The sequence below is a fragment of the Mauremys mutica genome, chromosome 2 (assembly GCF_020497125.1).
Source record: "Mauremys mutica isolate MM-2020 ecotype Southern chromosome 2, ASM2049712v1, whole genome shotgun sequence".
In the NCBI taxonomy this organism is placed as follows: Eukaryota; Metazoa; Chordata; order Testudines; family Geoemydidae; genus Mauremys; species Mauremys mutica.
In genome coordinates this window covers 261,175,020-261,202,695 of record NC_059073.1, presented here as the reverse complement: position 1 = coordinate 261,202,695, position 27,676 = coordinate 261,175,020, and the positions used below count along the sequence as shown (strand labels likewise).

Here is a 27,676-nt window from a genome sequence, read left to right as displayed (position 1 = left end):
TTTTTGCAGTAACTTCACTTCTAGAAAGACTTTTCCAAAATCTTCCTCCAGGTTTTCTCAGAACTTGGACTGGCTATGATGTGTGTGATCTGGAAATGTAAACTTTTACCACCTAGCAATAGTTGCTAAGTGGGACATGGTTTCTAGCCTCCTGTCTGCATAGGCTGTTAAATAGATACAGAAGGTTTCCAAAGAACTTATGCACCCAAACCTTTAGCTTTTTCCTCCTCCTCTAAACTTTTCCCAGAAGCACTTGTGACGGCTTTGACAAAAAACACATGCATGCACCAAAACCCAAAAAGATAGCAGTAAGGGGCTATAATTCTTGCAGTGACATGCTATCCTTCAGTCTAGTATACATGGCTGGATTTTTTTAGTACTAAAAACATTTTGTACCCAGAATTTTTCAGGGTGCTGTAGAATCATGCTTCCTGCCATATATCTGGACAGGCTTCTGTCAGAAAGACCTCAGCCATCATAATCTTGGTGCTTCTGAAAAAGTGATGAATGGATGCTTGTCTGAACTCGGGTGTTGACTACCAATGTTCTCAAGTTTAGAAATCAGAATGGGGTATTTTAGTGTAGTCAGGCAGGCCACATCTATAATCTTGTGTACAAAGCTACAGCTACCATTCAGCTAAGCTTTTTTTCTTGGCTCTGAATCATAAATCTCTTCTTGACATACATTTTCATGGTCCCTGCTTTGATCCCATTGGTTCTCTTTCTCGTAGCTATGGCTTCTGCTAAACCACAGGGTGAATCTGTCCCTGCAGCTTTTCATGTTTAATATTTAGATAAAGCAGTCCTCAGCCAGGCACAGGGATTCTTCCCTAAGGCAATGCAAGGGAGATAGAAGAGAAATTGACCCCAATCTCTTCCGTATCCTTTCCTGGAACTGGGCTTGGAGACAGCTAAATGTGGCCTGAACAGAGGATGCCATTTCTACAAGACTGACTCTTCATGTTTTCTTGTCAGCTTCAAATAAGTTTCTTAGATGCCCTCTTTGTAGGCATGTTGGGAAACTGAAATGCACATTCAGCAGATGTAGCTTTTGGTTTTAAAGTTTCTTGAGCCACTGTTGATTGAGTTTAATAATCTCTGTCTTTTCATTTCCTCTTAGTTCTTTACTTAAAACCTATTGGTCTTTACTGGTGCTGTTTAAATCTGAGAAAATATATTTTTTGTTTCAAAACTGTTTCAACCTATTCAGATAATAATCTTTCAAAAGCTAAAGTTTCTGTTGAGAACAAATTGGATGTGTTCTCTTTTTTTTCCATTTTCAAACCCGAAGGGAGAAGGGGAGATGCAAGGTAGACTTTCTTTAAAAGCATAAAAGGGAAAAGTAAGATGCATGGCTGCCTGTGGTAGTTGCTGAACAATTGTGGGTGTTGTCAGTCTGCTTGGCTGCTACACCTGCATTTAACAATTTCCTTTTTTCCATATTTTTCAATTTATCAAAACCCTGAGACTTTTCTCATTGTCTGGCAACATGGCAGCCACAATCCTTCTGGCTATGGAGAACTGGACACCCTTTGGAGCCAGTCAGTACCACTTGATAATTTACTAGGGAGGCTGCTATTCAACAGTATGAAGGAGAAATTTGGGATAAGTAAAAAGATTTTATTAAAACTTAGTATATTTTGAGTCTCCAAGGTTGGTGACTGTTCTGCTATGTTTAAATCAGTATTGGAATTTAAGGTTCCCTGAGCTCAAAAAAGCCTTGTCACTATTGTTTGAATTTAAAAAAATGTTCAGATACATACATGTTATGATTTGTCATAGCCAGAAGGCTGATACATTCAGATTCTTTTCTTTAATAGACAAAAAGAACAAATGAGAGATCCTCTCAGGATTTATTCTAGTGAGATTTCTCAAAATTATCTTTTTTGCCTCCCCCAGGCCTTTTTTCCTAAGAATGCATAATTTAGATCTACCAGAATATTTTTTAAGTATACTTAACAGTTCTTCCAATTTGCTATCTTGCTGACTTGACAGATGAGGGAGGAAGGGGAAAGTCCTTGTTCCTGAATCTCATCACTGCATAGCTCTGACAGTGTTGAGTACCATACGGACAAAAGCTGAGTCAGAGCAGAGAAGCAATCTGCGCTATAGGCAGGCATGGCCCAGTTCAGGATTTTAGACTGCATGATCAACCACAACTGGAGTTTGATATGTAACCTGTATTGTGCTTGGAGCGGTCAGGTTTGTCTATTCACTATATTTAATTGTTTATGAAGAGAGGATTTTATAATTATTTTGTCAAAAAGAAAAAGCTCCAAACAACCTTCCCCTTCCCCTCCCCATTCCCCAAGAATCCTGTTAGAAACATCTATAAAGCAAGGCTTACCTTTTAACCATAGAGTAATCCTTTGTAAATGGTAAATTGTTGTGTATTGCATTTGCTTTCACTATAACTGCTTGATATATAAATTTTTTAATTCTTAAAGTACTGACTGTAAACTGTCCCTGCAGAGGCTTCAATTTTGAAGGTTTAACTTTGTAAATTGCAGGAAAAAATACAGCATGTAATGGCTAGCTCAAGAAAGAGGGGAAATACAAAACAAACCCACTCCCCATCAAAAAAACATTTTTTAAATCAATCTTTCTTTAATTTACTATTCTAATATGATTCTAAACTTCCTTGACTATTTTGATAAAGGGAAGCGTTGCTCTCGTTTGTTTGTGATAGAAGAGCTTGTCATTACAAGATGAAGTTCAGATACACAGAACTATGCTTTAAAAGCACATAAGCTAAAATAAATGAACTCCCCCAGGAGACTGTCTAGTTTGTAATAGGGACAGCATGGAGCCTAATAGTGTTCTTTATGGCAGAACTGAAGAGAAGCCATAGATTGAGTTTTAGAAGATAGGTTTGTTTATAAAGAGTACAATTTTTCATTATTTAAAATACTGCTATCCAGCTGTCATAATATTTTCAGAGCAGTCTATATTTTACTTTGATTATGCCTAACAAACTTTATGCAAGCCACTGAAAATAGGACTCTAGGTAATGCACATATTTCACAATCATTCCTATATAATGTGGGGGAAATTGCTATTTGTTTGTATAAACCTATAACTTAACTTTCTAGATACCTTGCTGGTTCAAAAATAACTCCCAGGCATCACTAGCCCCTTTCAACTCTTTTCTTAAACTATAAACAGTCTTAAACACCTTATTTATACTGATACTTTTTAACTAAGCAAATATATTGTTGCATGTTAATTAAATCACTTGGTTTTTTTTTAACTGATACAGATTTGGGCAATAGCTGTCAACGTCTCTGTTTCTGTGCTAATGTATTTTTAAAGTCAGATCTATTGAAAACTTTTAATTGCAATTAGCTTGATTAGTTGCAGTTGAAAATGTAACTTTGTTGCTTGCTCTTCTACCTCTCCAATACTACCTTTTTTACTAGTTTTATTTATTTATTTAAGAAGCTGCATCATAGCTGGGCTTTTTGCCAGGACACTGAGTTTTCTCAGGAGATTGTCCTTCATATTGTGGGGAATTTCAAGGAAGGGGAAACTTCAAGCCTTATGGTTTCAAAGAGACTTGAGCAAAAAACTAATGTTTACATTATGGAGTAATGGATTCTAGGTGCTCAAAGTAACAAGAAATGACAAATGTTTCTATTAAGGTAAAATATACACATAAATGGGCCTCTTTTCTCTTTGGTTCTCATTATATTCCCTACAGTGTCTCATTACATTTCTGAATCTGTTTTGATTTCTAATCTAGTTTGCTCAGAGGTGGCAAGAAATTACCTGATTAGAGTTCAGTATGAAACACAAATCAAAGCTGACAACTGCTACCTGTATTCCAGGAATCAAGAAGACTAAAGAAAAGGGATGAGATTGTCCCCCATGATTTATTTAAACATTCAGACTAAATCATAGGTTGATATTAATATGGACAAACTGTGTGGGGATGAGTTTTTATGACTGTCAATAGAGAAAAGTAAACAGAATAAAGCAAGCAGGGATTCACATAGCTGACAAAAAGCTAGAATCAGATTAAGATTAATTTATTGCCCTATCTTACAATATTTTTCTAAAGCAAATTAGGCCTCTATTTTGAAATTTGAAGTAAGATGCTTCTAGTAATTAAGCATAACTAATGTATATATTTTAGTTGAGAAATACTGCTGAAATGCCTTGTCTTGCTAACTTTATTTAAAAAAAAATATGGAGGAATGCTGCATAGCTTTTCCCATAAGTAAAATTAAAATCCCTTTGTCAGTGGTGCACTTGTTTAATAGCTTTTCTCTGGGCCTTCATGTTTGTTTATGGGTAAATAGTCTTTTCCTATGGATTTGGATGGTCCCAGCTACAGCTAACGCTATACAGTATGTGTGGCAGATGCTTGGGACCACCCACCGCCAGACAGAGACCTACACCCCCTGTATATTATGGAACCAACCTCTGCTCAAGCTCCCTACTTCATAGTGTTCAAGGAGGGTGCTGATGGGAAAGGAGATGGATGGGGGCAGGGTTAGTCTGCTGGAGCTGTGGCTGCATGTATCTACCAGCTATTCCTCCCACACCTAGTGAATGGGGAGCACAACACTAGTTTGAGCTACTGTAGCCTCCATGAACAGTTCTGCAGTTTAGTGTGATTCCATTGCCCTTGACCCCAGTAGAACTCCAGAGCAGTTCCTAATTACATGAGCTGTGTGGGCTGTAGGTTTGCACCCTCTGGGGAAAAATAATATTTTTGTTCTGTATAGTCACTTAATATATTTTCGAGAGAAAAATAAGCTTGTTAGGTTAGTAGTAAGTATATGCAATTACTCATTAATGTAATGGAAGAGACATTTGACCCCTGAAGGCCCCTTTTTCTATTACAACACCTAGAGGGTTTTTTCAAGGCAGGAAAAAACACTAATATGAGAAAGGCAAAGGATATTTTCTGCTCGGTACTGGGTGTCTAAGATTTTAAGAACAAGCATTATGGTCTTATCAAAAATGAAAGTTAGTGTAAGTGGGAACTACTGGGTCTTATATGGAGCTGTAATTGTTTTTACTTTTGTTAGGTTGTGTATTCTGACTACATACTGTATGTGTGTATTAAAAAGTTATATTTTAAATTATGTAATGTTTGACACTAAGATGTAAACCTATAGGGACAAATCCTTCGCTGATATAAGTCCATGTTGTTCCTTTGACTTCAGTGAGTTAGGGTTTTCACTGCAAGCCCTGTGGGGGGATGACGACAGTGTGTTTCACAGGGTGCCACCTATATCTTCACTTGAATGCTGTCACATCTCATTTTTAATTTAACGTAAGATTATGCCAAAACAAATTAAGCATTTTTTTTCACTTTTTTTCTTCTTTATTGGGCCACATTTTGGCTTCTCTCCCACCCTTTCTTAAAATCACCTCATGTCTCACTGTGTGCTGAGATCTCCTGCTGCTCCTTTCTTGCATCATGTCTGACTACATCCATCTCCAGGGAGATGGGTAGTTTCAACAGTGGGAGATGCACAGACTGCTTAAAACTTCCACATGATTGCAAAATTTAAGGATTAGTTAAGGGGGTGGGTAGCAGATGGCAAGCTTATATCATGTGGGAGATTTGTCTTGTAGAAACAGATTTACATGCAAGCCTATTTGTGTTGTATGCATCTCCAAATTGTTCCATCAGTATAATAGATTATTAATCCCAATGTTAACAGATTCCAGTCTTTCTGACAGGACTAATAATTCCCAATCTGTTTTTTGAGGACTTAGCTTTATCTTTTGAAAATTATTTTAAAATTCACAATGAACTTTGAATGTTACAGGGAATCAGTGTACATTGACTTGAAGTATCAGAAACAAACTTCAGTAGAGTGAAGTGTAACTTAAAGAAGCTTTCTTTCTCTTTTGGCAAATGTGTGGAAAATAACAGCATAAACTGTACCTTTACTCAGCAACCTAACTTGGTCCTTTCTTTAACATGGAGGTGGAGGAATTGTTCCTCCGTGGTGTGTATTTTTTTGTTTTTGTTTTTGTTTTTTTTTTAATGGAGTTTTGAGGATACATAATTTCCTCAGCCTTTTAAGATGCATACATACCTTTTGGAGGTGATTCTATCCCCTTTCTGGCAAAGGAACTGCACAGACCAAGTATTTGTGAGTTGATCAATACCTTTTCTATAGTTGATCACGGGGGTTGTTTTTGAATAAAGTAAGGCTCTCATTTTCCTTGCTCCCTTCACAAACATTCAAGAGATCATGAATTGAATCCCATAGTAGTGAAGAAGACAGCCCCCACTAGGCCATGAGTCTCCTGATATAACAGCTTTTATTAATTTATTGAGGAGCAGAGCTTCTGAATGTTTCCATCAAGAATGGAATTATTCACTGTAGCTAATCACATGGTTTCATTGTAAAGAATAGGCCTGACTATTTGAATGGGTGGAGTTAGAGGTCTTTCTAGTACTGTATATGCAGAAGTAGGTATATAAAGGAGGCTTGCTATGCTTGTATTATAGGTTGGACTAATGCATAGAGTGGCGTGGCTTTTTAGTGTAAAACAGATTGACAATATAATAGTTCTGTTCATTGTCCTGGGTTTTCTTTATATGAAAGTACTGCAGTTCCCTCTGCTTCCAAATATTGTAAAGTAATTTTGGGGAAAGAGAATGAAAACAGTGCAGCAGCCTAACTATCACATTGCATACTGGCTTCAGAATGTAGAAATGCTGCAGAGATTGCTGCACTGCAGGGATACTCTTCTTTAGGAGAGTCTGTTAACATTAAAAAAGCTTTACCAAATTAATCATTTCTCAGTTAATCTAAAGGATAACAAAATAACCAGGGTGACTAAATTCCTTTTGGGAGTGACTGCAGGTTGATGGCTATTTGGCAATTTTTACATTTTGCATTGGATATTTTCATACAGTATTCATATGTTTGCATTCTACCTCCCTTCTCTTCCCCAGGAAATCTATGCATAAGGCATTTTCATCTTTCACTAGTTGTGCAGTGATTTTTTGTATTGCATTTGATTTAGAATTTTTTAAAAGAGGTACAAAATTATTCATTAAAGGAAACAGTTGATGGTTGAATTCCCTGTCGATGGATTTGTGTGGGGGCAGTTGTGGGTCTAGGTGTTAGCTTTCTTGTTGTCTCAGACATTATAAAACTAAGGGAATAAGACTGTTTTCAACATTTGGCTTTTTGTGGAATGTTTAGGTTTGAAATGGAAAACTTTTCTATAAAATCTGTTATGTAGTTTATTATTCTGAAAGCTGTCTCTTTAGGAGCCAGGCAAATCTTTTGAAGGTGGAATCTAAAAAGCTGAAATAGTGGCTCAAAGAATAGCAATCAAAGATGGCCTCATGGTTAGGGTGTTAGCTTGGACTTGAGACACAGGTTCTCTTCCCTGCTCCATCACAGACTTTGTGACCTCATACAAGTCACTAAAGCCTGGTCTATATGCTGGTTTAACTAAATTGTTGCAACTTTGCATGTTTAATTTTACAAGTACAATTTATTTGTGTATACAAACCTTTGTCTGTGTGGTGTGTCAATTTCCTATTATTACTAGGTCAAAGATGCTGCCTTGTTTTCCTCTTTTGGGTAAGGAGTTGCAGTGAGGTACGGTCTACTTCTGGCAGTGCAGCCAGTTGGGAGACATCTGGGCTGTACTGCTGGCTCAGTGTAAATCAATGTGGCAAGGCATAGCCTCAAACTATGATGAGATTGGCAGGCACAGAAACCGTGCTTGTACTGCTGGCATCACTTGCTATTTAGTCTGAAGGTGGTTTTGCCTGTGGTTAATGAAGTGGAGTTACTCTCTGAAGGCCAGGTGTTATGCTGTACATTACTTCTGATTAGTGCTTGTGCAAACTTGTCTCAGGTGTGTAACAAAGTGTGTACTGTAATGGGCTCTGATTAGAGTATAGTGAGAGATAGGGCCAGGCTATCCATTACGTTCCATCTCTCAAAGACCTGGTCATTTCAAGTAGGGAAGCAGAGAGCCTGTCTATCTCCTTCATACCTTCTTGGCAGCCATTTCATCTAGGAGCATTAATAAGTCTTTTTCAGCACTTATAGGAAGTGGAGTGGGGCATGGAAGAGCTGTGTGGGAGAGTGTGGATCCTCTAGCTGTCCCTCTGGCACTGGAAGAGAGCTGGCAAGGCAGTGACTGGCAGCCCCTCTAGGCAAATCATTCTTTATTATTTCTGTTGAGCCACTGGGAAAGCTTTTTTAACTCCTCCTCTGAGGGTTTGATCCCTTTTCCTTCTTCCCTTCCAAGTCTTGTTGCTGGAAACCTCTCTTTTGTCACTGAGAATCCCCATCATGCAGTGATGTTACCTGTTGGTAACAAGTACAGCCTTTATTACTGAAGAAGGAATGTAACCAACTTAAGCTCACATCTGACAAATGTTGCTGTTGATATGCCGCCAGTCCTGCAGATGTTTCCTTTCTTTCCAATTTGAAGAGGATGTAGCTGTTAAAGAATGGAGGCCTCTGTTAATTAAGCTATAATAAAACACGGAAGCCCTTAATTTCTTTTTGTTTTGAATTTTTTCTGACCAGAATTAGATGGAATTTTAATATTTTTAGTACTGTGATCTGGCATTGTTCTGTAAAGGGACACATTAATGGCAAGACATAAACAGAACTGCAAAAGATATTTTGTTGTGGAGGATAGGTCCATCAATGGCAATTGCCAAGGTGTTCAGGGGTGCAACTCAATGCTCTGGGTGTCTCTAAATTTCTAACTGCCAGAAGCTGGGACTGGACTACAGGGGATGGATCACTTGATAAATGGCCCTGTTCTGTTCATTCCCTCTGAAGCATCTGGCGCTGGCCACTGTCTGATGGCAGTATACTGGGCTAGATGGATCATTGGCCTGATTCAGTATGACCATTCTTACGTTCTCATGTGTTGGGATATCCTGTTCTCCCATGCTTCCGTGTGTGTGGTTTTTTTTTGTTTAAGCAGTGTTCCCTGAAATCTTCTGTTATGTAAAGTATAGGCCCTGATCAAAGTTGCACTGATTTAAATAAAGTTAGTTTAAACAGTAGTTGAATCAATTTAACTAGAATCAGTTTAAACTTCCGTGTGTCAACCAGGCCTAATCTGCTATTTAAAAAATAAAGAAAAAAAGTTGTTTTTATTATCTCCTGTGGAGAAGGAGATCCTCAAATGGAAAGTGATAGGTCAATATCCTTTTCTGATATTAAGAAACATTCAGTTTAGAGGTGAAACAAAACTCCTGATGTTTCCTGAAATTACCCCCCTACAGATGAGATGGGTGAGGTAGTATCTTCTATTGGACAGACTTCTGTTGTGAGAGACAAGCTTTCGAGCAACACAGAGCTCTTCTTCAGATCTGGGAAAGGTACTCTGAACCTGCAAGCTAAATACAAGATGGAACAGATTATTTAGCATAGGTATCAAGTATCGGGGTAGTCGTGTTAGTCTGTATCCACAAAAAAGACTAACAGATTTATTTGGGCATAAGCTTCTGTGGGTAAAAAACCTCACTTCTTCAGATGCCCAAATAAATCTGTTAGTCTTTAAGGTGCCGCCGGACTCCATGTTGTTAGAATATGTGCGAACTGCCTGTGCTAAGGGACCATGAAAGGTGAAGTGGCCTGTTAACACCTCTGCAGTCATTGAACAAAATCCTGCAGGTTGTCAGAAGTCACTCTAAGGGCTTGTCTAGACTACCACATTACAGTGCTGCAACTTTCTCGCTCAGGGGTGTGAAAAAACACCCTCCCCCCGCACTGCAAGCTTCAGCGCTGTAAGTTTCAGTGCTCTTTTTCACACCCCTGAGCGACAAGTTTTGCTGACATAAGTGCTAGTGTAGACATGGACTAAGAGTTTAGTGAAGATGGTGAAGGCAGGAATAATATACTAATTAAATATCCCCATTCACAGTGGAAAACTTACTAGCATGCAAGTGCCTTTTTTACCTAAGCACTACCGTAGTGTTCTCCTTCTGAAATTTCATGGAAGAAACTGGAAACAGAGGGAGTGTTCATGGTTTGGATCTTATTGCATTGTTCCTTTTCGTGACTTGTTAATTTTTTTGTACACTGCAGTTAATGAGTTGGCAAGTTAATGACCAAACCTTTGTAATAGTGGGAGGCTGTCTTTGACTATTTTGCTATTCCAACCTCAACATTTCTGGGTGGCTGCTTGTTACAGTGCAACAGGGAATGAGTTTCTATACTCTGGATATATTAGAGCCAAGCAGTATAGCCCAGGTAGAAGTAGCTAGTTGCCACCTCTGGTCTTAGTTACACGTCTGATTTTGGGTCCAGACCAAGGAAGAGGGCAAATCTTTCCAATTCTTCTGTCATTTAAAATATCCTGCTAATGAGGTTAGAGATTGAGCTGCCTATGAAGGAACAACAATGTAAATAAGGTGATGTTAGTCTGCAGGTTTTATGCTTTTGAGCATGCTCAGTGTGAGCTAGATGTTTCCAGAAGCCTGACTGGAGACAGACTAGGGAGCATGCTCCTACAGCTGATTAAAAATACTGCCTTCTCTGTAAACGCACCCGACTCCAGAGTGCTCTTTAAACATTTATAATTAAGCTCACCAGGATTTGATTTTTATTTTTTTTATAATTTGGATAGATATTGATGTTTGTAAGCTTTTTTTTAGAATTCTAACAATCTTTTTTTAAAATTTTCACAGTTGTGGGAATTTATGAAAAGATCAGATAACAGGGGTGAGACAGTAACTATTTAATGACAGACGTTGAGATTCAAAAAGTTAAGCTTTATAACAGTTAAATTGTCAACATCACACATTAAAATATACAGCGTAAATATCCTTAAATCAAACTAAGTTCTCAAGCATTGTTTTTCTTTGCCATCTATATATTTTGATTATTATCGATGGAAATATTTTTTTCACTGGTTTCACTGGAGTGTAGTGAACTTGACATTTGCTGATTAAAAAGCTAATCTTTCCAAGCCTATATATAATCTTTACCTTAATACAAATGATCAGTAACAAAGTGCTTAGAAGGGAGATATTTAGGAAAATGCTCTCGGTAAACTACTATGTCAGGGATGTCTTTATTGCAGAGTTAACCAAGATTATTTGGATGTTGCCCCTAATTAGGCTTCTGTCCACACCCAAAACATCTCATTTGAGTTTTGGTGGCGATTTCAACCCAATCTAGCTAGCTGTTTGGGGATTAGCTAAAGCCTGAGTGCTGCTTTCACTTGTGCTGGTAACCCACCCACTTTGCATTGGGGGCATAAGCAAAACAATTTAAATATTTAGTCCATCAGTGCTCTTTCCCCTGTGTGCCCAGAAGGAGAGACACGTTCTCCCACAATTTACCGGGAAAGAATCAGAGTGGCTCAACTTTCTGCAGGGCTAAGAACCATGTGACGTGCCTTTAAAAATCCTAGCAACACACTTGGGTGAAAACCAATAAGGAGTCTTGTGGCACCTTAAAGACTAAGGCACCTTATAGACTAACAGACGTTTTGCAGCATGAGCTTTCGTGGGTGAATACATCTTGCATCCGAAGAAGTGGGTATTCACCCACGAAAGCTCATGCTGCAAAAACATCTGTTAGTCTATAAGGTGCCACAGGATTCTTTGCTGCTTCTACAGAACCAGACTAACACGGCTACCCCTCTGATACTTAAAGACTAACAAATTTATTAGAGCATAAACTTTCGTGGGCTATGACCCACTTCTTCACATGTATGGAGTGAAAATTACAGTAGGCAGGCATAAATATACAGCACAAGAAAAGATGGGAGTTGCCTTACCAAGTGGGAGGTCAACGATTCAATCAGGGGGATGTGTCCCATTTCCAACAGTTAACAAGAAGGTGTGAATGTCAACAGAGTAAAAAAACAATTTTTTTGTAGTGCTAATGAGGCCAGTTCCATCAGGGTGGATGGCCTGTACTTAACAGTTGATGGGAGATTACTTCTTGTAGTGACTTAGCCATTCCCAGTTTTTATTCAGGCCTAATTTGATGGTGTCAAGTTGGCAAATGAATTTCAGCTCTGCTGTTTCTCCTTGAAGTCTGTTCTTGAAGTTTTTTGTTGAAGAATGGCCACTTTTAAGTTTGAAATTGAGTGTCCAGGGCGGTTAAAATGCTCTCCCACTGGTTTTTGAATGTTTTAATTCTTGACGTCTGCTTTGTGTCCATTTATTCTTTTGCGTAGAGAATGTACATTGGCCAAACCAGACATGGCAGAGGTTGCATTGCTGGCAAATGATGGTATATATCACATTAGTGGATGCACAAGTGAATGAGCCCCTTATGGTGTGGTTGGTGTGGTTAGGTCCTGTGATGGTGTCACTTGAGTAGATATGTGGACAGAGTTGGCAATGGGGTTTGTTGCAAGGGATGGTTCCTGGGTTGGTGTTTCTGTTGTGTGGTGTGTGGTTGCTGGTGAGTATTTGCCTCACGTTGGGGGGCTGTCTGTAAGCGAGGACTGATTTACCTCCCAAGGTTTGAGAGACCAAGGGATCGTCTTCCAGAATAGGTTGTAGATCCTTGATGTGCTGGAGAGGCTTTATGTGGGGGCTGTAGGTGATGGCTAGTGGCATTCTGTTACTTTCTTTGTTGGACCTGTCCTGTAGTGAGTGAAGCACCAGTGAAGAGACAGTAACTCAAGAATAGCTTTGCTTCTTCCACCCAAGCTAGGCTAACCCAGATGGACTGCATTGAAGACATAATTAAGGCTATTGCTCTCAGTAATAAACTCTATTAAATGGGGGGAGGGATAGCTCAGTGGTTTGAACATTGGCCTGCTAAACCCAGGGTTGTGAGTTCAGTCCTTGAGGGGGCCACCTAGGGATCTGGGGCAAAATCAGTACTTGGTTCTGCTAGTGAAGGCAGGAGGCTGGAATTGATGACTTTTCAAGGTCCCTTCCAGCTCTATGAGAGAGGTGTATCTCCATTATTTAAAAAAAACCAAAAGTTTCAACTTACTTTTGGGGGAGATTTTGAAAGGCACAAAAGGCACTTGGAGCTCAACTCCCATAGAAAGTAAATGGAAGTTGGGCACCTAACTCCTGTTTGTGCCTTTTAAAAATCTTCCCGTGTATGTATGTAATCGACCAGACATGCACGTAAAGAATAGGGAATATAACTTTAGATTTTCTGGTATTTGCGTGTACCTTCATTCAGAGAATTAATTTACAGTGTAAGTAGGGTAGTCCCCTGTAACATTTTACTGTTTGTTACATAAACCAAAATGCAGTCAGGGTTGTGACCTGCCCGTCACACATTATGCCACAATTTGTTGACTTGACTCCGTAGACCCACAACCCAAGTGACTCCCTCAAACCTCAGTGGGAGTCACAAAATTTACCACAAATGACTGAAGATGTATCTATGGTATTTAAACTTTCCGACCAGCAGTTGTATACTTGACTTGCAGGGTTGTTCTGAGGATTCATTGGTTAATGTTCTTCCTTGAATGTAAAGTATGTTGGATATTTTTAAGGCAACTATTGATATATCTGTTTGTTTAGTGGTGGTCAGCTGACCAGACAGTGTTAGTGTTCTATATAAAGAGAGAGAGGGGGTGTGTGTGCGTATTGTGAGTATGGGAAGGAAGCCAACTAGATGATTTCTCTGGATTTAGGATTTTTTGTTGCAGTTATCCATGCCTTTGTCACCTCCAGGCTGGACTAGTTTTTATTGCATAGGGCTACCTGTGTGAAGCACACAGAAGCTTAAAGATAACCTGCTAATGATTTGTAAAATATTGACTTGCTTTTGTGCACTTTATTTGGTCCACTTTGTTGTATGAAGATGGTCTGAAAATTTGTATATTTTGTCTTATGTGAAATATTTTATTTAAAAACATCAAGAATGTCTACTAATCTTATTTAGTTTAGTTGGGCAGCTTATTGGAAGGCTTTCAGGATGCTAATATATTGTTAAATTAAGTTCAAGGGTCTATCCTGCAGTCTGTGGATATCTTCACCGGTCAGAAAACTGTTTTATTAAATTCAATATTCAAGGCAAAGCATTTGCTGTAAACTTCAGCATCTCGGGTGTATTATGGTAACTACACAGAATAGGAAATGGTGTTTTCAGATTTGGAAAAAAACCTCCTTTCCCTCGGGACTTCTAGAAATGTCTCTTGAACTCTTTTTAGGGAAAGGGTACTTAAACTTGGGTTGTTCAGCTCCTGTCTGATTTTGATGGTTCAGTTTCTGACTGTGATCTGATAATCCATAGAGATTCAGGGATTTATATTCTGTTTAAAATGAAACTGAGAGACACACAGCTTTATTAAGATGTATGTTACAAAATAGTCTAGTTTGTCAGAACTTACGTTTAGTGAATTTAAATTATTCATTATGTAACTACATTTTTCATGCTGATGAAATGCAAGTGAAGCCTCTTTAGAGAGAAGTCACCTTTAGGAAATGATGTGTATTCTTCTACTTGACTATCATATTCAGTTCACAAGTAAAAGTGTGTAGGAGCTCTGCCCTCAGTAAGTCATTCTTGTCTATAGAAAGCAACATCTCTTTCCTGTGCACATTTTTTTTCTTGTACATCATACAGCTTCATTTTATATCGGAAAGCTTCTTCTTTTCCTTCCAAAAAGCTTTTCCTAAAGAGGGAGGTTTTGGTGGATAGGGTGTAATTTTGGGGAACACCCAGGGTGTTGGTCTGGATGGTTCATGGGCGTCTTTAACTTGTAACTAATTGATTCTTCTCTGGTCACAGCAGTGGCTGAAAATTGCTGCCATCTGATGGCTATTCATGGGGTGACATTAAAGAAATTATGTTGTGACATGAGTGATTATTTTATATATCTATATAAAATGTGTGACATGATTCATTGTAAGTAATACTTTCAGACCCATTGTTGGCAGTCTCAAAGAGCTAAAGATTGAAGATGGAGAATTAACTTTGTACATGCTCTGTGAATAAATGTCAGTCTAACATCTTTCATAGACTTTAAAGTCAGAAGGGACCACCATGATCATCTAGTCTGACCTCCTGCACATTTCAGGCCATAGTACCTCACCCACTCCTGAAATGGACCCCTAAACTCTGGCTGAGTTGCTGAAGTCCTCAGATCATGGTTTAAAGACTTCTTAAGTTACACAGAATTCACCATTTACACTAGTTTAAACCTGCAAGTGATCCATGCCTCATGCTGCAGAGGAAGGTGAAAACCCCCCAGGGTCTTTGCCAATCTGACCTGGGGGAAAATTCCTTCCTGACCCCAAATATGGCAGTCAGACCCTGAGCATGTGGGCAAGACCTACCAGGCAGATACCTGGGAGAGAATCTCTGTAGTAACTGAGAATCCTCCCCATTTAATGTCTCGTCTCCAGCAGTTGGGGATTTTTGTTACTGGCAGTTGCCAATGGGCCATATGCCATTATAGGCAATCTCATCAGTGCTAAATTTTGACATAAATTTAAGTTAATTCCCTTACAGTTTTAACTTTTAACTCAGTGTTGATCAAAAGCTTGTCTCTCTCACCAACAGAAATTGAGCCAATAAAAGATACTACCTCACCCACCTTGTCTCTTAACTCCAGGGACATTCTAATCTCAGGTCAGTCAAATTGCTATGTTACAATGCTACTTGTAGGTTTTTTATCGATCAGGTTTCAGTTTCAGGAGAATTTAACTTCAATGACGATGAGTAATTCATTCTGAAATTTCTATTTGATTAACTAGGCCATTGCTATCTACTTAAATTAATGGTGTGTGTAACACTTGTAATAAACGGTATTACTTTAAACTTTTAAAAAACATTGGCGTATACATGACACATCTAAATATTTATCTTACATTTGAATGTGTAACATTCACATCTAATGTGATTTTTTTATCTTATTTCTATCACTTGTCTTGCCCAAAATTTTTCAAATGTACCACCTATTCTGTACAAAATTGACAGTTATCTCTACACTACTACATGGGAATTAAATAACTGAATCCCTGCACTTCAGCTTGAAAAATTTAGTAATGAAGAGTTTTTTTTCCTCTATGTTCTGAGGCCAGTGGTTCAAGTACTGTCCTGTTTGCCCAGTTAATGGGATCAGACCAGCTCTGTCCTTCATGGATTGGTTCTCTGTTTTCTCATGAGCATGTAAGAGACTTTTTGAGAGGATACACTCTTACATACAAGGCAGTCTGAGGGTTACAATTTAAAGCATCTATCAACATTGTTTATAAGATCCAATTTATTGAACTGAGGGGAAAAATCACATATATACAGAAACTGCATAGTAAGGTAGTGATGTGAAGTCTTAAATAGCTAACTTGATAGCTATGTTAAAAGGTTGAATAACTTAACTAAACCTAAGTATTTAAGTTTCTTGGCCTGTCTGATCACCTAATCCCCCTCTCCTGGATTGCCCATTTCCACCACACCAAGCACAGGTTTCCTATCCTCACTTTCAATGTCCATCATTTAGGCTTCAAGTTGCCAGGATAACTTCTTATCATGACATTTACCACCCTCTTTCACTCTGCTGGTGACATTGACCTATATCATCCACTTGTTCACTTTTTTTCCAACAAGCATCTGCCATGACTCCCTTTGTGCTTGGGTAGAGAGCATCTCACTAAAATTCATAAATGACCACCTGAGTCTCTCTTAAATTCTCCTTAAAACCTATGTTTTCCATGATGCCTGTAGGTACTGCTGCTGTCAGAATAATAAATACTATACAAATAACTTCAACATGTGCTTGGGGCTTTTATGGGATTCTCCCTTTGACATCAATCCAGTTCCACCTGACTTCTGTGGGCATTGGATTACGCCCACATTATGCAAGATTTTTTGTTTCATTCCCCCCAATCGATTTAGCCACAGATGAAGAGTGATGTGAGTACTGCTATCATTCATGACTCTTGGGGAAATAGCCCATGCAGAAACCTTCTTTCCCTGGATAGTTGCCTTTCTTCTCTCAGATTCAAATTAATTCTAATCTTTCTAATCCTTTATAGATTAAAAAAATTGTAGAGAAAAGTATTATATTGGAGACCTAGCCCACTTTTAATCTAAAAGGTAAAGCTTTAATATTTTTCTTCGAGTGCTTGCTCATGTAGATTCCATTCCAGGTGTGTGCACGCCCACATGTGCGGTCGTTGGAGATTTTGCCTTAAGGCTATTTGTAGGGTTGGCAGTGGCACCCCCTCAAGTGCCACGCTCATGCGCTGATATATCAGCATCACCGACCCTACATCTTCTCAGTTCCTTCTTATCACCCATGGTGGTTAGTCAGAGCGCTTTTCCTTGCATTGCAAGGGCTAGTGGTTTTTTGTCTACTGACTTAGAGCCTTGTAAATAGTTTGTGTATAGTACAGTAACTTCTCGCTTAACGTTGTAGTTATGTTCCTGAAAAATGCGACTTTAAGCTAAACGATGTTAAGCGAATCCAATTTCCCCATAAGAATTAATGTAAATATCGGGGTGGGGGGGTAGATTCCAGGGAAATTTTTTCACCGGACAAGACTTATTTTATTTATTTATTTTTTATTTTCTCTCTCTCTCTCTCTCTCTTTAACAAACAATATAATACTGTACACAGCAATGATGATTATGAAACTTGGTTGAGGTGGTGAAGTAAGAGGGTGGGATATTTCCCAGGAATGCCTTGCTGCTAAATGATGAACTAGCACTTGGCTGAGCCCTCAAGGGTTAACACGTTGTTAATGTAGCCTCACGCTCTACAAGGCAGCACAAATGGAGGCAGCATGGCAGACAGACACACACCGTGTGTGTGTGTGTGTGTGTGTGTGTGAGAGATGCACATTGCCCCTTTAAGTATGCTGACCCCTCTCAAGTAATTACCTTTTTAAGTAGATCAGCAAGTTGAGACAGCAGCTGCTGCCAGCATGCTCCCTCTATCCTGAACCCTGTCATTCTCTCCCCCACATCCCGTAGAGATGGGGTAAGCGGGGAGCAGGAGGGAGGGGGGCACCCTGACATTAGTGCCCCCGTCTTCCCCACAACAAGCAGGAGGCTCCCGGGAGCAGCGCCAAGGCAGAGGGCAGGAGCAGCACATGGCAGTGAGGGGAGGGACAGCTGAACTGCTGGCAATTGATAGCCTTGTGTGTGGCTGCCACACAGGAACTTAGGGGAGCTGATTGTGGGGAGAGGGGGTTTGGTCCATCCTGGTTCTAAGCCCCCACCAGCTCGCACCAATGGGCTGCTCTTCCTGCAAGCAGTGGGCAAAGCAGGTGGGTGCCAAACAAAGTTAAGGGAGCATTGCACAACTTTAAACGAGCATGTTCTCGAATTGATCAGCAATGAAACAAAGTTAACCAGGATGACTTCAAGTGAGGAGTTACTGTATTTAGTGTTAAGTGTAGTTAGTAGTTAGCAGCTAGGCTTACAGTGGGGACTTCGTCTCAGGCGGGACATGCCCTGGTCTCCTGTGTTTAAGTTCTGCACGTACTGCAATAGGTCTGTGCCTATACGTGACCCCCATAGCAGCTGCCTCAAGTGCTTAGGAGAGTTGCACATTAGGGACAAGTGCTGAATTTCTAAAAACTTCCAGCCCTGCACGCAAAAGAAGCGGGATATTCGACTATGGGTTTTCCTCATGGAGTCCGCCCTGCATCCACCCTCTGTGCAGCCCTGCTAGGACTCACCAAGTATCTTGGCCGCAGTGTGCCCCTGGACTTGGGCTCCGCCTAGCACCATTTCCCATCGCCAGTGCCCAAAAAGAAGACCCAAAAGCATGGATCCCTGGCACTGGGCAAAACAGGCCATGGGTCATTGGCAAGGGACCCCCTTTGGGCCGCCCAGCCACTTCATAGCTCTGCGCTCATACCTCCCAGTCGCATCTTTAGCCCTGTGAAAGGTCCACCACTAACTCCTGGGAGTGGCATGGGACCAAAAAGCCTGATGACACTGACACCTTCACAGGCTTCCTATGCCAAGAGAGCACAGGCCTCTGTCCTCACCACCAATCCAGCATGTGCCTCAGGAACCAGCAAAGGCTCCCCACGAGGGCAAGCCAGCGCCTAAAACCCCTTGGGGGCAGTGGAGTGCCGCCGATCCCCTGAGATGAAGCAGCACTCTCTATCTCTGCTGCGGATCGCTCAGAGCAAGATGCAGGTCTCCGCATTACCAACACTGCTCACCTTCTGGCTGGTTGTCATCTCAGAGCAGGTCCCGTTCGCCTGCCTTGTGGCAGTGCTCCCTGTCGTGTCCCTGGTCCCCCTCCCCCCCAGCATCGATCACGCTCGGGGCACCAATCTCCGACCGTGATGGTCAGCAAACAAATCCAGCCGTTCACAACCCCACTGTGGTCACCAGAAGGGGATTCCTCCAGCACGGAAGCCCAGTTCAATCCTTCGCCTAGACTTTACTGGTGCAAATGGACACCCGAGGCCATGTTGACATCTATGGCACTGACTTGGTAGCACGACTAGTGGCCAGCACAGTGTTCTCATTGGCACGTATAGGGAACATTGGTTATGGCAATGCCCCCTTCACATTGCTCATTGACTGCCGCCTCGTAGCGACAGCTGGCGGCTCTGATGGAACCGGGCTCAGTGCATGAGGCACACTCAATGGTAGAGTTAGAGGGAATTGCGTCCACCCCTGAGCCTCCCTCCCCTGTGGGGAAAGATGCCCCAGAGCCTCCCCAAGCTGTGTAATCATCATCTTCATCCCCAGACGAGGCGGTTGCAGGACCCTCAAGTGTCAGCCTGTCGGATGATTTAAAAAAAGACCAAGCCCTGCTGCAGCGGGTGGCTGAGAACTTAGGCCTGGAGGTGGAGGAAATGGCTGAGCAAGCAGACACCTTGTTTAATGTCTTGTTGGCTTCTACCCTAACCTGTGTTGCACTACTGGTGCATGACAGTGTCCTTAAGATTGCCAAGGGTCTCTGGCAAACTCCTTCCTCCATTCCTCCCTCCTCAAAAAAGGCCAAGGGATACAAATACTTTGTCCTAGCCAAGGGATTTGAATACCTCTACACCCACCCTCCCCTGGGCTCGCTAGTGGTCTCTGCGACTAATGAAAGAGACAAACAGTGGCATACCAGCTCAAACCCCCCAAATAGAGGCCAAACGGTTGGATCTGTTTGGAAGAAAAAATTATTCGTCAGCCAGTTTGCAGTTCCAGGTGGCAAACCACAACTGATGGGACTTCCTCCATAAGTTCAGAGTTTGGCCCAGGAATTTGGCATCCTGCTGGAGGGCTCTGCGGCTGCCAGGTGATCCCTCCAGATGACATGGAATGCGATGGACTTGGCAGCCAGGGTGGTTGCATTAGCGGTGGTAATGAGGTGCAGTTCCTGGCTTCAGACCACAGATCTTTCCCAAGAAATGCAGACCTCGATCTAGAACCTCCCATTCAATGGGAGCGGTCGCTTTTCTGACCAGATGGATGCGAGGGTGCATGGGCTTAAAGGACACCAAGGACACCCTTCATTTGCTGGGCCTGCATACAGCCTATGAGAAAGCAGTTCCAGCTACCCCTGCTGGCTAGGCCTTGGCAGTCTTGTCCGGGATCTGCAAGGAGGAGGAACAGACACTAGTTTCAGTTGGCGTTGCCCTTCCTCCTCCCACTTAGCCCCGCAATCCACCCCGGCAAAACATCCTGGGGGCCAGAAGCGCTCTTTTTGAGGGTGTGGCCGAGAGCGACACTTTCCCAGTCACCACCTCAGGTCCACCCTGGTCTTTCCTCACCCGTCTTCATCCTTTCCATTGGACCTAGTCCCAAGTCACCTCAGACTGTTGGGTGCTGGACATAGTGTCTCAAAGTTACACCATGCAGTTTTCGGCCGCCCCTCCCACTCCTCCTTCTTCCTGTCCCTCTCATGACCAGATCCTTCTCATGAACAACTTCTTTTTCAAGAGGTCGAGAACCTCCTGCACCTGGGAGCGGTGGAGGAGGTCCCTCGGTACATGAAGGGAAAGGGGTTCTATTCCCACTACTTCCTAATCGCAAAAGGGGGCCTCAGACCCATCCTGGACCTGTGATGTCTCAAGAAGTCTCTCAAAATGTTGAAGTTTTGCATGGTCTCCCTGGCTTCCGTCATCCCCTCCCTGGATCTGGGAGACTGATACGCCACCCTCAACTTGAAGGATGCCTATTTCCATGTCTCCATATTCCAAGGTCAGAGACATTTCCTCCATTTTATAGCGGGCGAATGCCATTTCCAATTTATGGCACTCCCCTTTGGCCACTCATTGGCTCCAAGGGTTTTCACAAAATGTATGGTACCAGTGGTCGCTTACCTCTGACGTCAAGGGGCCCAGGTCTTCCCACATCTCGACAACTGGCTCATCAAGGACAGGTCTTGGGACCAAGTGAGGAGGAGCCTCAATCTGGTACGTTCCACTTGCCATGACCTAGGTCTGTTGCTAAACGAGAGAAAAATCCATCGTAAGACCAGTTGAACTCATAGAGTTCATAGGGGCGGTTCTCGACTCCACGCTAGCCAGAGCCTTCCTCCCAGAGGTGTGTTTTTTCAGACTATATCAAACCTGATCTCCCTTGTAAAGAACCACTTGCTAGCTATGACTTTAACCTGCCTGCAGTTGCTGGGCCATACGTGGTCAGTCATATCAGGCTCCACTTCTGGCCTCTGCAAGCGTGACTGGCATTGGTTTACAACCCCAACAAACACGATGTAGAGTGGGTGGTCAGGGTGCCAGATCACATCTTGTCATCCCTGGATTGGTGGTTGGACACCGGATCGTTGTTGGCGGGATTCCCCTTTGTGATCCCCTCCCTGTCGGTGACACTGGTCTACGACACTTCGGGCCTGGGCTGGGAAGTGGTGGAAGAGGCACTGGACCTGGGCGATGTAAGCACCTGGGGCTGATGGTTGCGGGACGATCTGGCTCTCCACATCGTCAAGGAGCTCAGAGTGGTTCATCTGGCAGGCCAGGCTTTCTTTCCCCACCTGAGGGGCAAGGTGGTGCAGGACCTCATGGACAATAACACAGTGATGTATTATATTAACAGAAATGGCGGAGCCAGTTTGTCAGCCCTTTGCCAAGAAGCTCTCCGCCTTTGGGACTTCTGTGTGTGGCATGCCATTCATGTGATAGCCGCGCGCCTACCCGGGACCGAGAATGTGTTGGCATATTGCCTCAGCAGGACCTTCTCGTCTCGCCACAAGTGGTCGCTCCATCCGGAGAGGGCCAGTATGATCTTCTGAAAGTGGGTAACTCCCCAGGTGGGCTTGTTCATGCCCTGCCAGAACAGGAAATGCCATGTGTTCTGTTTGCTCTGGGGGATGGACAGGAGTTCCTTGTCAGATGCTTTCCTGCTTCCGTGGTCAGGAGCCCTGATGTACGCCTTTCTGTCCGTGCCATTGATCCACAGAATCCTTGAGAAGATCAAACAGGACAGGGCGAGGGTTATCCTGATAGCCCCCGAGTGGCCTCACCGGCACTGGTTTGGCACACTGCTGGACCTTTTGGTAGTTCTGCCACTGCGACTCCCTCTCTGGCAGGACCTGGTGTCCCATAACCATGTCAGGCTCCTGTACCCGAGCCTGGAAGCATTGAACTTGACAGCGTGGCTGCTACGCGGCTAAATGCAGAAGAAACAGGTCTTGTTGGGTAGCAGAAACCCCTCCACCAGAGTGACCTACCAGGCAAAGTGGAAAAGATTCATGTGCTGGGCCTTGGATTGGTGTGTCAGGGCTGAGCAGGCCTCATTGCAAGTGATCCTGGACTATCTTCTGCACCTCAAACTTCAGGGCTTGTCCCTGTCATCAGTCAGGGTCCACCTGGCTGCTATTTTGGCTTTCCACCTTCTGTTGTAAGGCAGGTCAGTTTTCGATCACAACATGGTGGCCTAGTTCTTGAAAGGTCTGGATCATCTTTACCCTCATGTCCAGGATCCTGCCCCTCCTTGGGATTTAAATCTTGTGCTATCGAGGCTCCTTCTCTCCTGGAAGGTTATGTTCCTGGTGGCGATTTACATCCACTCACAGTATGTCTGAGATCAGGGCACTTATGTTAGAACATCATATAGGGTGATTCTACAAGGACAAGGTCTGGTTGTGGCCGCACCCAGTGTTCCTGCCCAAGGTCGTCTCCTAGTTTCATACTGGCCAAGATATTTTCTTACCGGTCTTCTTTCCAAAGCCTCATAATTCTGAAGAGGCACGCAGATTGCATGCCCTGGACATCCAGAGGGCGCTGGCCTTCTGTATTGACAGGACATGGCCTTTCTGTAAGTCAGTGCAACTGCTTGTTGCAGAGGCTGACAGGATGAAAGGTAGCCCAGTGTCTGCTCAGAGGATCTCATCCTGGCTCTCAGCCTGCATCCAATACTGTTATGAGCAGGTGATAGTCAAAGTGCACTTGACTAGAGTGCAAGCATCATCAGCAACCTTCTTGGCTCGAATGCCGATCCAAGAGATCCGTAGAGCAGCCACCTGATTCTGTCCACACATTTACATTGCATTATTATTATTAAATTTTATTAAATTACGCACTTACCCAGCAGGCCCGAGACAATGCTGGCTTTGGTAGAGCAGTATTACAAGCTGCATGACCGTGAACGCCGAGCCCACCTCCATGAAAACTGCTTGTGAGTCACCTAGAATGGAATTGACATGAGCAAGCACTCGAAGAAGAAAAAACAGTTACCTACCGTTTGTAACTTGTTCTTTGAGATGTGTTGCTCATGTCCATTCCATTACTCGCCCTCCTGCCCCTCTGTCAGTGTTGCAGGCAAGAAAGAACTGAGAGGGTGTAGGGTCGGCAGTGCCTGATATACCGGCGCATGAGTGCAGCACTTGAGGGGGCACCACTGCTAATTCTACGGATACCCCTAAGGCAAAAATCTCCTACCGCACATGCGGACACCTAGAATGGAATGGACATGAGCAACAGATCTTGAAGAACAATAGTTACAAAAGGTAGGTAACCATTTCCCCCCCCCAACTAAAGCTGTGGGGCTGTTCATGCTAATTGAAAAAACATCTGTGTGATTACCAGGTCAAATACCCAAAGTAGATACAGAACACTGGATCCGATTTGGAGGGCCTCATAGGTTTTCACACACTACTTTTTTTTTTTAAACCTATTTTGACTTTAGCTTTGAGGTAAATAAGCATGAAGTGGCATTGGCTTGGAAAATCACAATGCCTGAATATGCAGCTGGATGAAGGGATAAGAGATAATTTATTTAAACTTTATAATTTGTGCTAGTTTTATGAAATCTACATAAATATTTGGGTTATTTTTAAATACGTGCTTTTGTTTATGCTTGGAGGAATAGGGTGTAACAAGATGGAATTTTGACTTTGCTACTTGTATAATTTTGGGTGACGTTGGCATACTGAAACATCTGGGGGGTGAGTCACTCTAGGAATGAACTCAAAAACAAAGAAGTTGAGTCAGTATTTTCTCGAATAGCAAAGGATTAAACCTCTGTATCAAGAAGCCTAACAAATGAAATGCCTTTCTTATTTCCATTGTAACATTGCTCTAAATGTTGTGTAAAGTAGAAGTTGGATTTGTTTTTTGTCTAACCTTGTATAGTTCCTTTTCAAGGACAGAACACTTAACTCGTGGACCAGTTATGGAAGGGCCTTTACTACATTTGTCAGTTTTGTCAGATGGAAGGTGATTGTTGGAGGGAAGTAAAGAGGTTAAAAAATAAAAATTGATCTGGTTCAGCAGCTGCTGCTCTCAGAATACCAGTTCTGTGCACACTATATAGTAAAGAACAGAATTATCAGATAGAAAGATGCACACAATATGTTGGGGAAGAGTCAACATGGCTTTTGTAAATGGAAATAATGCCGCCTCATTCTGTTAGAAATCTTTGAGGTGATCAACAAGCATGTGGACAAGGGTGATCCAGTGGATATATTGCACTTGGACTTTCAGAAAGCCTTTGACACGGTCCCTCATCAAAGGTTTTTAAGCAAAGCACGTAGTCATGGGATAAGAGGGTAGGTCCTCTCATGAATCAGTAACTGATTAAAAGATGGGAGAGAAAAGGCAGGAATTAAATGGTTAGCTTTCACAATGTAGAGGGGTTAATAGCGGGGTTCCCCAAGGATCTGTACTGGAGCCACTGCTGTTCAACATGTTCATAAATTATCTGAAAAAAGGCATCAGTGAGGTGGCAAAGTTTGCAGACAATATATAGTTAAGCCCAAAGCTGACTGTGAAAAGTGACAAAGGGATCTCACAAAATTGGGTGACCGAGGAACAAAATGGCAGTTGAAATTCATTATTGATAAATGCACAATAATGCGTGTTGGAAAACAGAATCCCAAATATACATATAAAATAGGGGGGTCTAAATTAGCTGTTACCACTCAAAGAAGAGATCTTGGAGTCATTGCAGATGGTTCTCAGAAAACATATGCCCGATGTGTAGTGGAAGTGCACAAAGCTAACAGTGTTAGGAACTATTAGGAAAGGGATAGTTAATAAGACAGAAAATATGCTGCTGCTGCTGCTATATAAATCCTTGGTACATCACACCTTGAATACGGCATGCAGTTCTAGTCACTCCATCTCAAAAAAGATATATTAGAATTGGGAAAGGTACAGAGAAGGGCACCAAAAATGATTTGGGGTATGGAACAACTTACATACAATGAGAGATTTAAAAAGACTTGGACTAGTCAACTTAGGTATTAGGGATCTATAAAATCACAAATGATGTGGAGAGAGTGAATAGGGAAGTATTATTTACTCCTTTACATAACCAAATAACCAGGGGTCACCCAATGAAATTAATAGGCAGTAGTTTTAAACAAATAAAAATAAACACTTCACACAGTGCACAGCCAACCTGTGGAACTCATTGCCATGGGACATTGTGAAGGCCAAAAATATAGGTTGGTTTTAAAAAAAAGAATTAGATAAATTCATGGAGGTTAGGTCCCTCAATGACTATTAGCCAAGATGGTCAGGGGGACAACTGCATGCTTTGGGTTTCCCTAAGCCTATGATTGCTGGAAGCTGGGACTGGATGATGGGATGGATCACTCAATAAATTGCCCTATTCAGTTCATTGCCTCTGAAGCATCTGGCACTGGCCACTCTCAGATGATAGGATACCATTGGTCTGACCCAGTTAGGCCATTCTTATGTGAATTACAGGCCAGGACAGAATAGTCTATGTACAGTATGTATGTGTTTGTGCTATGTAAATATCTGAAATGGAATCCTAGCAGACACCCAGGAAGAAGCTTAGTGTTTGTACATGAGTAAATTGAGTCAGTCAAGATTGCAATCTGTATGGATCTCACTAGATTAGTTCAGTACACAGTATTAAACTTTAGTGCTTGGTGTATTTTTTGTTTTTGTTTTGTACGTTGACTTTCTGAGATACATACAGCTTCACTTACAATTTAAAAATAACTATATTCAGAATATAACCTGAGATTTAATCTTTGGTGGAACAAGTCTTAGTGTATTAGGCAAACTTACAGCTTGATGATATAATGATCCTGTGTGTGTATTTTGTCTTGTACATTTTATTTCTTGAAGATGGATTCTCTTGAGAGAAAAAACAAAATTGCAAATTCCATTTTTTTTAATATAGTACTTTTTTTCTAATCTATTTTAGGTGTCAAAACATAAAGATGGAAATGAGCAGAGTGAAGTTGTATCGCCATCGGAGGAAGAAGAAACATTCTCTTGGCCTGGTCCAAAAACAGTTGTGTTAAGGAGGACGTCTCAGGGCTTTGGTTTTACCTTAAGACACTTCATTGTTTACCCTCCTGAGTCTGCTGTTCACTTTTCTTTTAAAGTAAGTGAAATGAATGATGAGGGATATTTTTCAAAACACCTCCATGTTTCAGAAACAGCATTATCATGCTTTGTTATGGGTTTTTTTACTCCTTACGAGTGTGTAGTAATTAGAAAAAATGATCCATGTCAAAATAATCATCTCCTTTTAAGATAATGAAATCTTTCCTGTTTCCATGAGTGTAAATCTTACACTGAGGTGAAATACCTTCATGCATACTAATAAATGTCAGGCTTATTTGCTGTCTTCAGTACAAACTTCTTGATCTGCTTTATTCTCGCAGTGTATACTCCTTAGATAAATTGTTGCACTACTCTTCTCGCTTAGATCACAGACCAGTCCTCCTCCTCCTGTTTTTAATTCTTTTCTCTGCAAAATTCTACAGCCCATCAGTGTGGGCCTGAGACTTTATTTTTTAATTGACTTGAAAGAAACTGAAAATAATTATATGAAAAGGATAATTTAAATATACTTTTATTTTAAAAAAGCTTCTGTTTTAATAACATTTTATTTGGTAACTAGGAATAAGTGCAGTAATACTTTGTTACTGTAAAACTTGAATGTATTGCTGCTAAGCTTGGCAAATTTTTGACCTAAAACTATTGACACATCTGTCCAGATTAAAAAAAAAAAAATACAGTTTACTCAAGTGTCTATATCACAGTGTCACATTTAGAGAACAACCTGGAAAAAGAAGTAAACAATACAAGGTAGGAAATCTGCTCCACCTTTCATTGTTTACATCTGAAGTTAATGTGTGCTGCAAAGACAGTTTTCGTGATTCTTGTATTTATGTTATCTACTGAAAAGGGCTACAGCTTTCAGTTCCCAATTAGCCAGGAGAGACAAAAGATATGTATTTGCATATTCTGGAAAAAGTCTGTCAATTTTACAGTATACAGAAACCAAAGCTCATAAGTTTCCTCCTTTCTTTAAAACAACTATGAAGTAAGAAAATCTCTACGTAGTAGGTTGGTCTCTCTCAAATGACC

General features: G+C 41.5%; 1 protein-coding gene across 6 annotated transcripts in view; it reads left to right on the top strand.

Annotated features, from left to right (window-relative positions):
• ARHGAP21 (Rho GTPase activating protein 21) overlaps positions 1–27,676 on the top strand; it is a 209,975-nt gene that overhangs the window by 59,429 nt on the left and 122,870 nt on the right. For all 6 annotated transcript variants that reach the window (XM_045003537.1, XM_045003535.1, XM_045003536.1 and 3 more), the window contains exon 3: positions 26,502–26,684. In XM_045003537.1, coding sequence (XP_044859472.1) covers positions 26,502–26,684 — 183 coding nt within the window. The remainder of the gene's footprint in view (positions 1–26,501; positions 26,685–27,676) is intronic.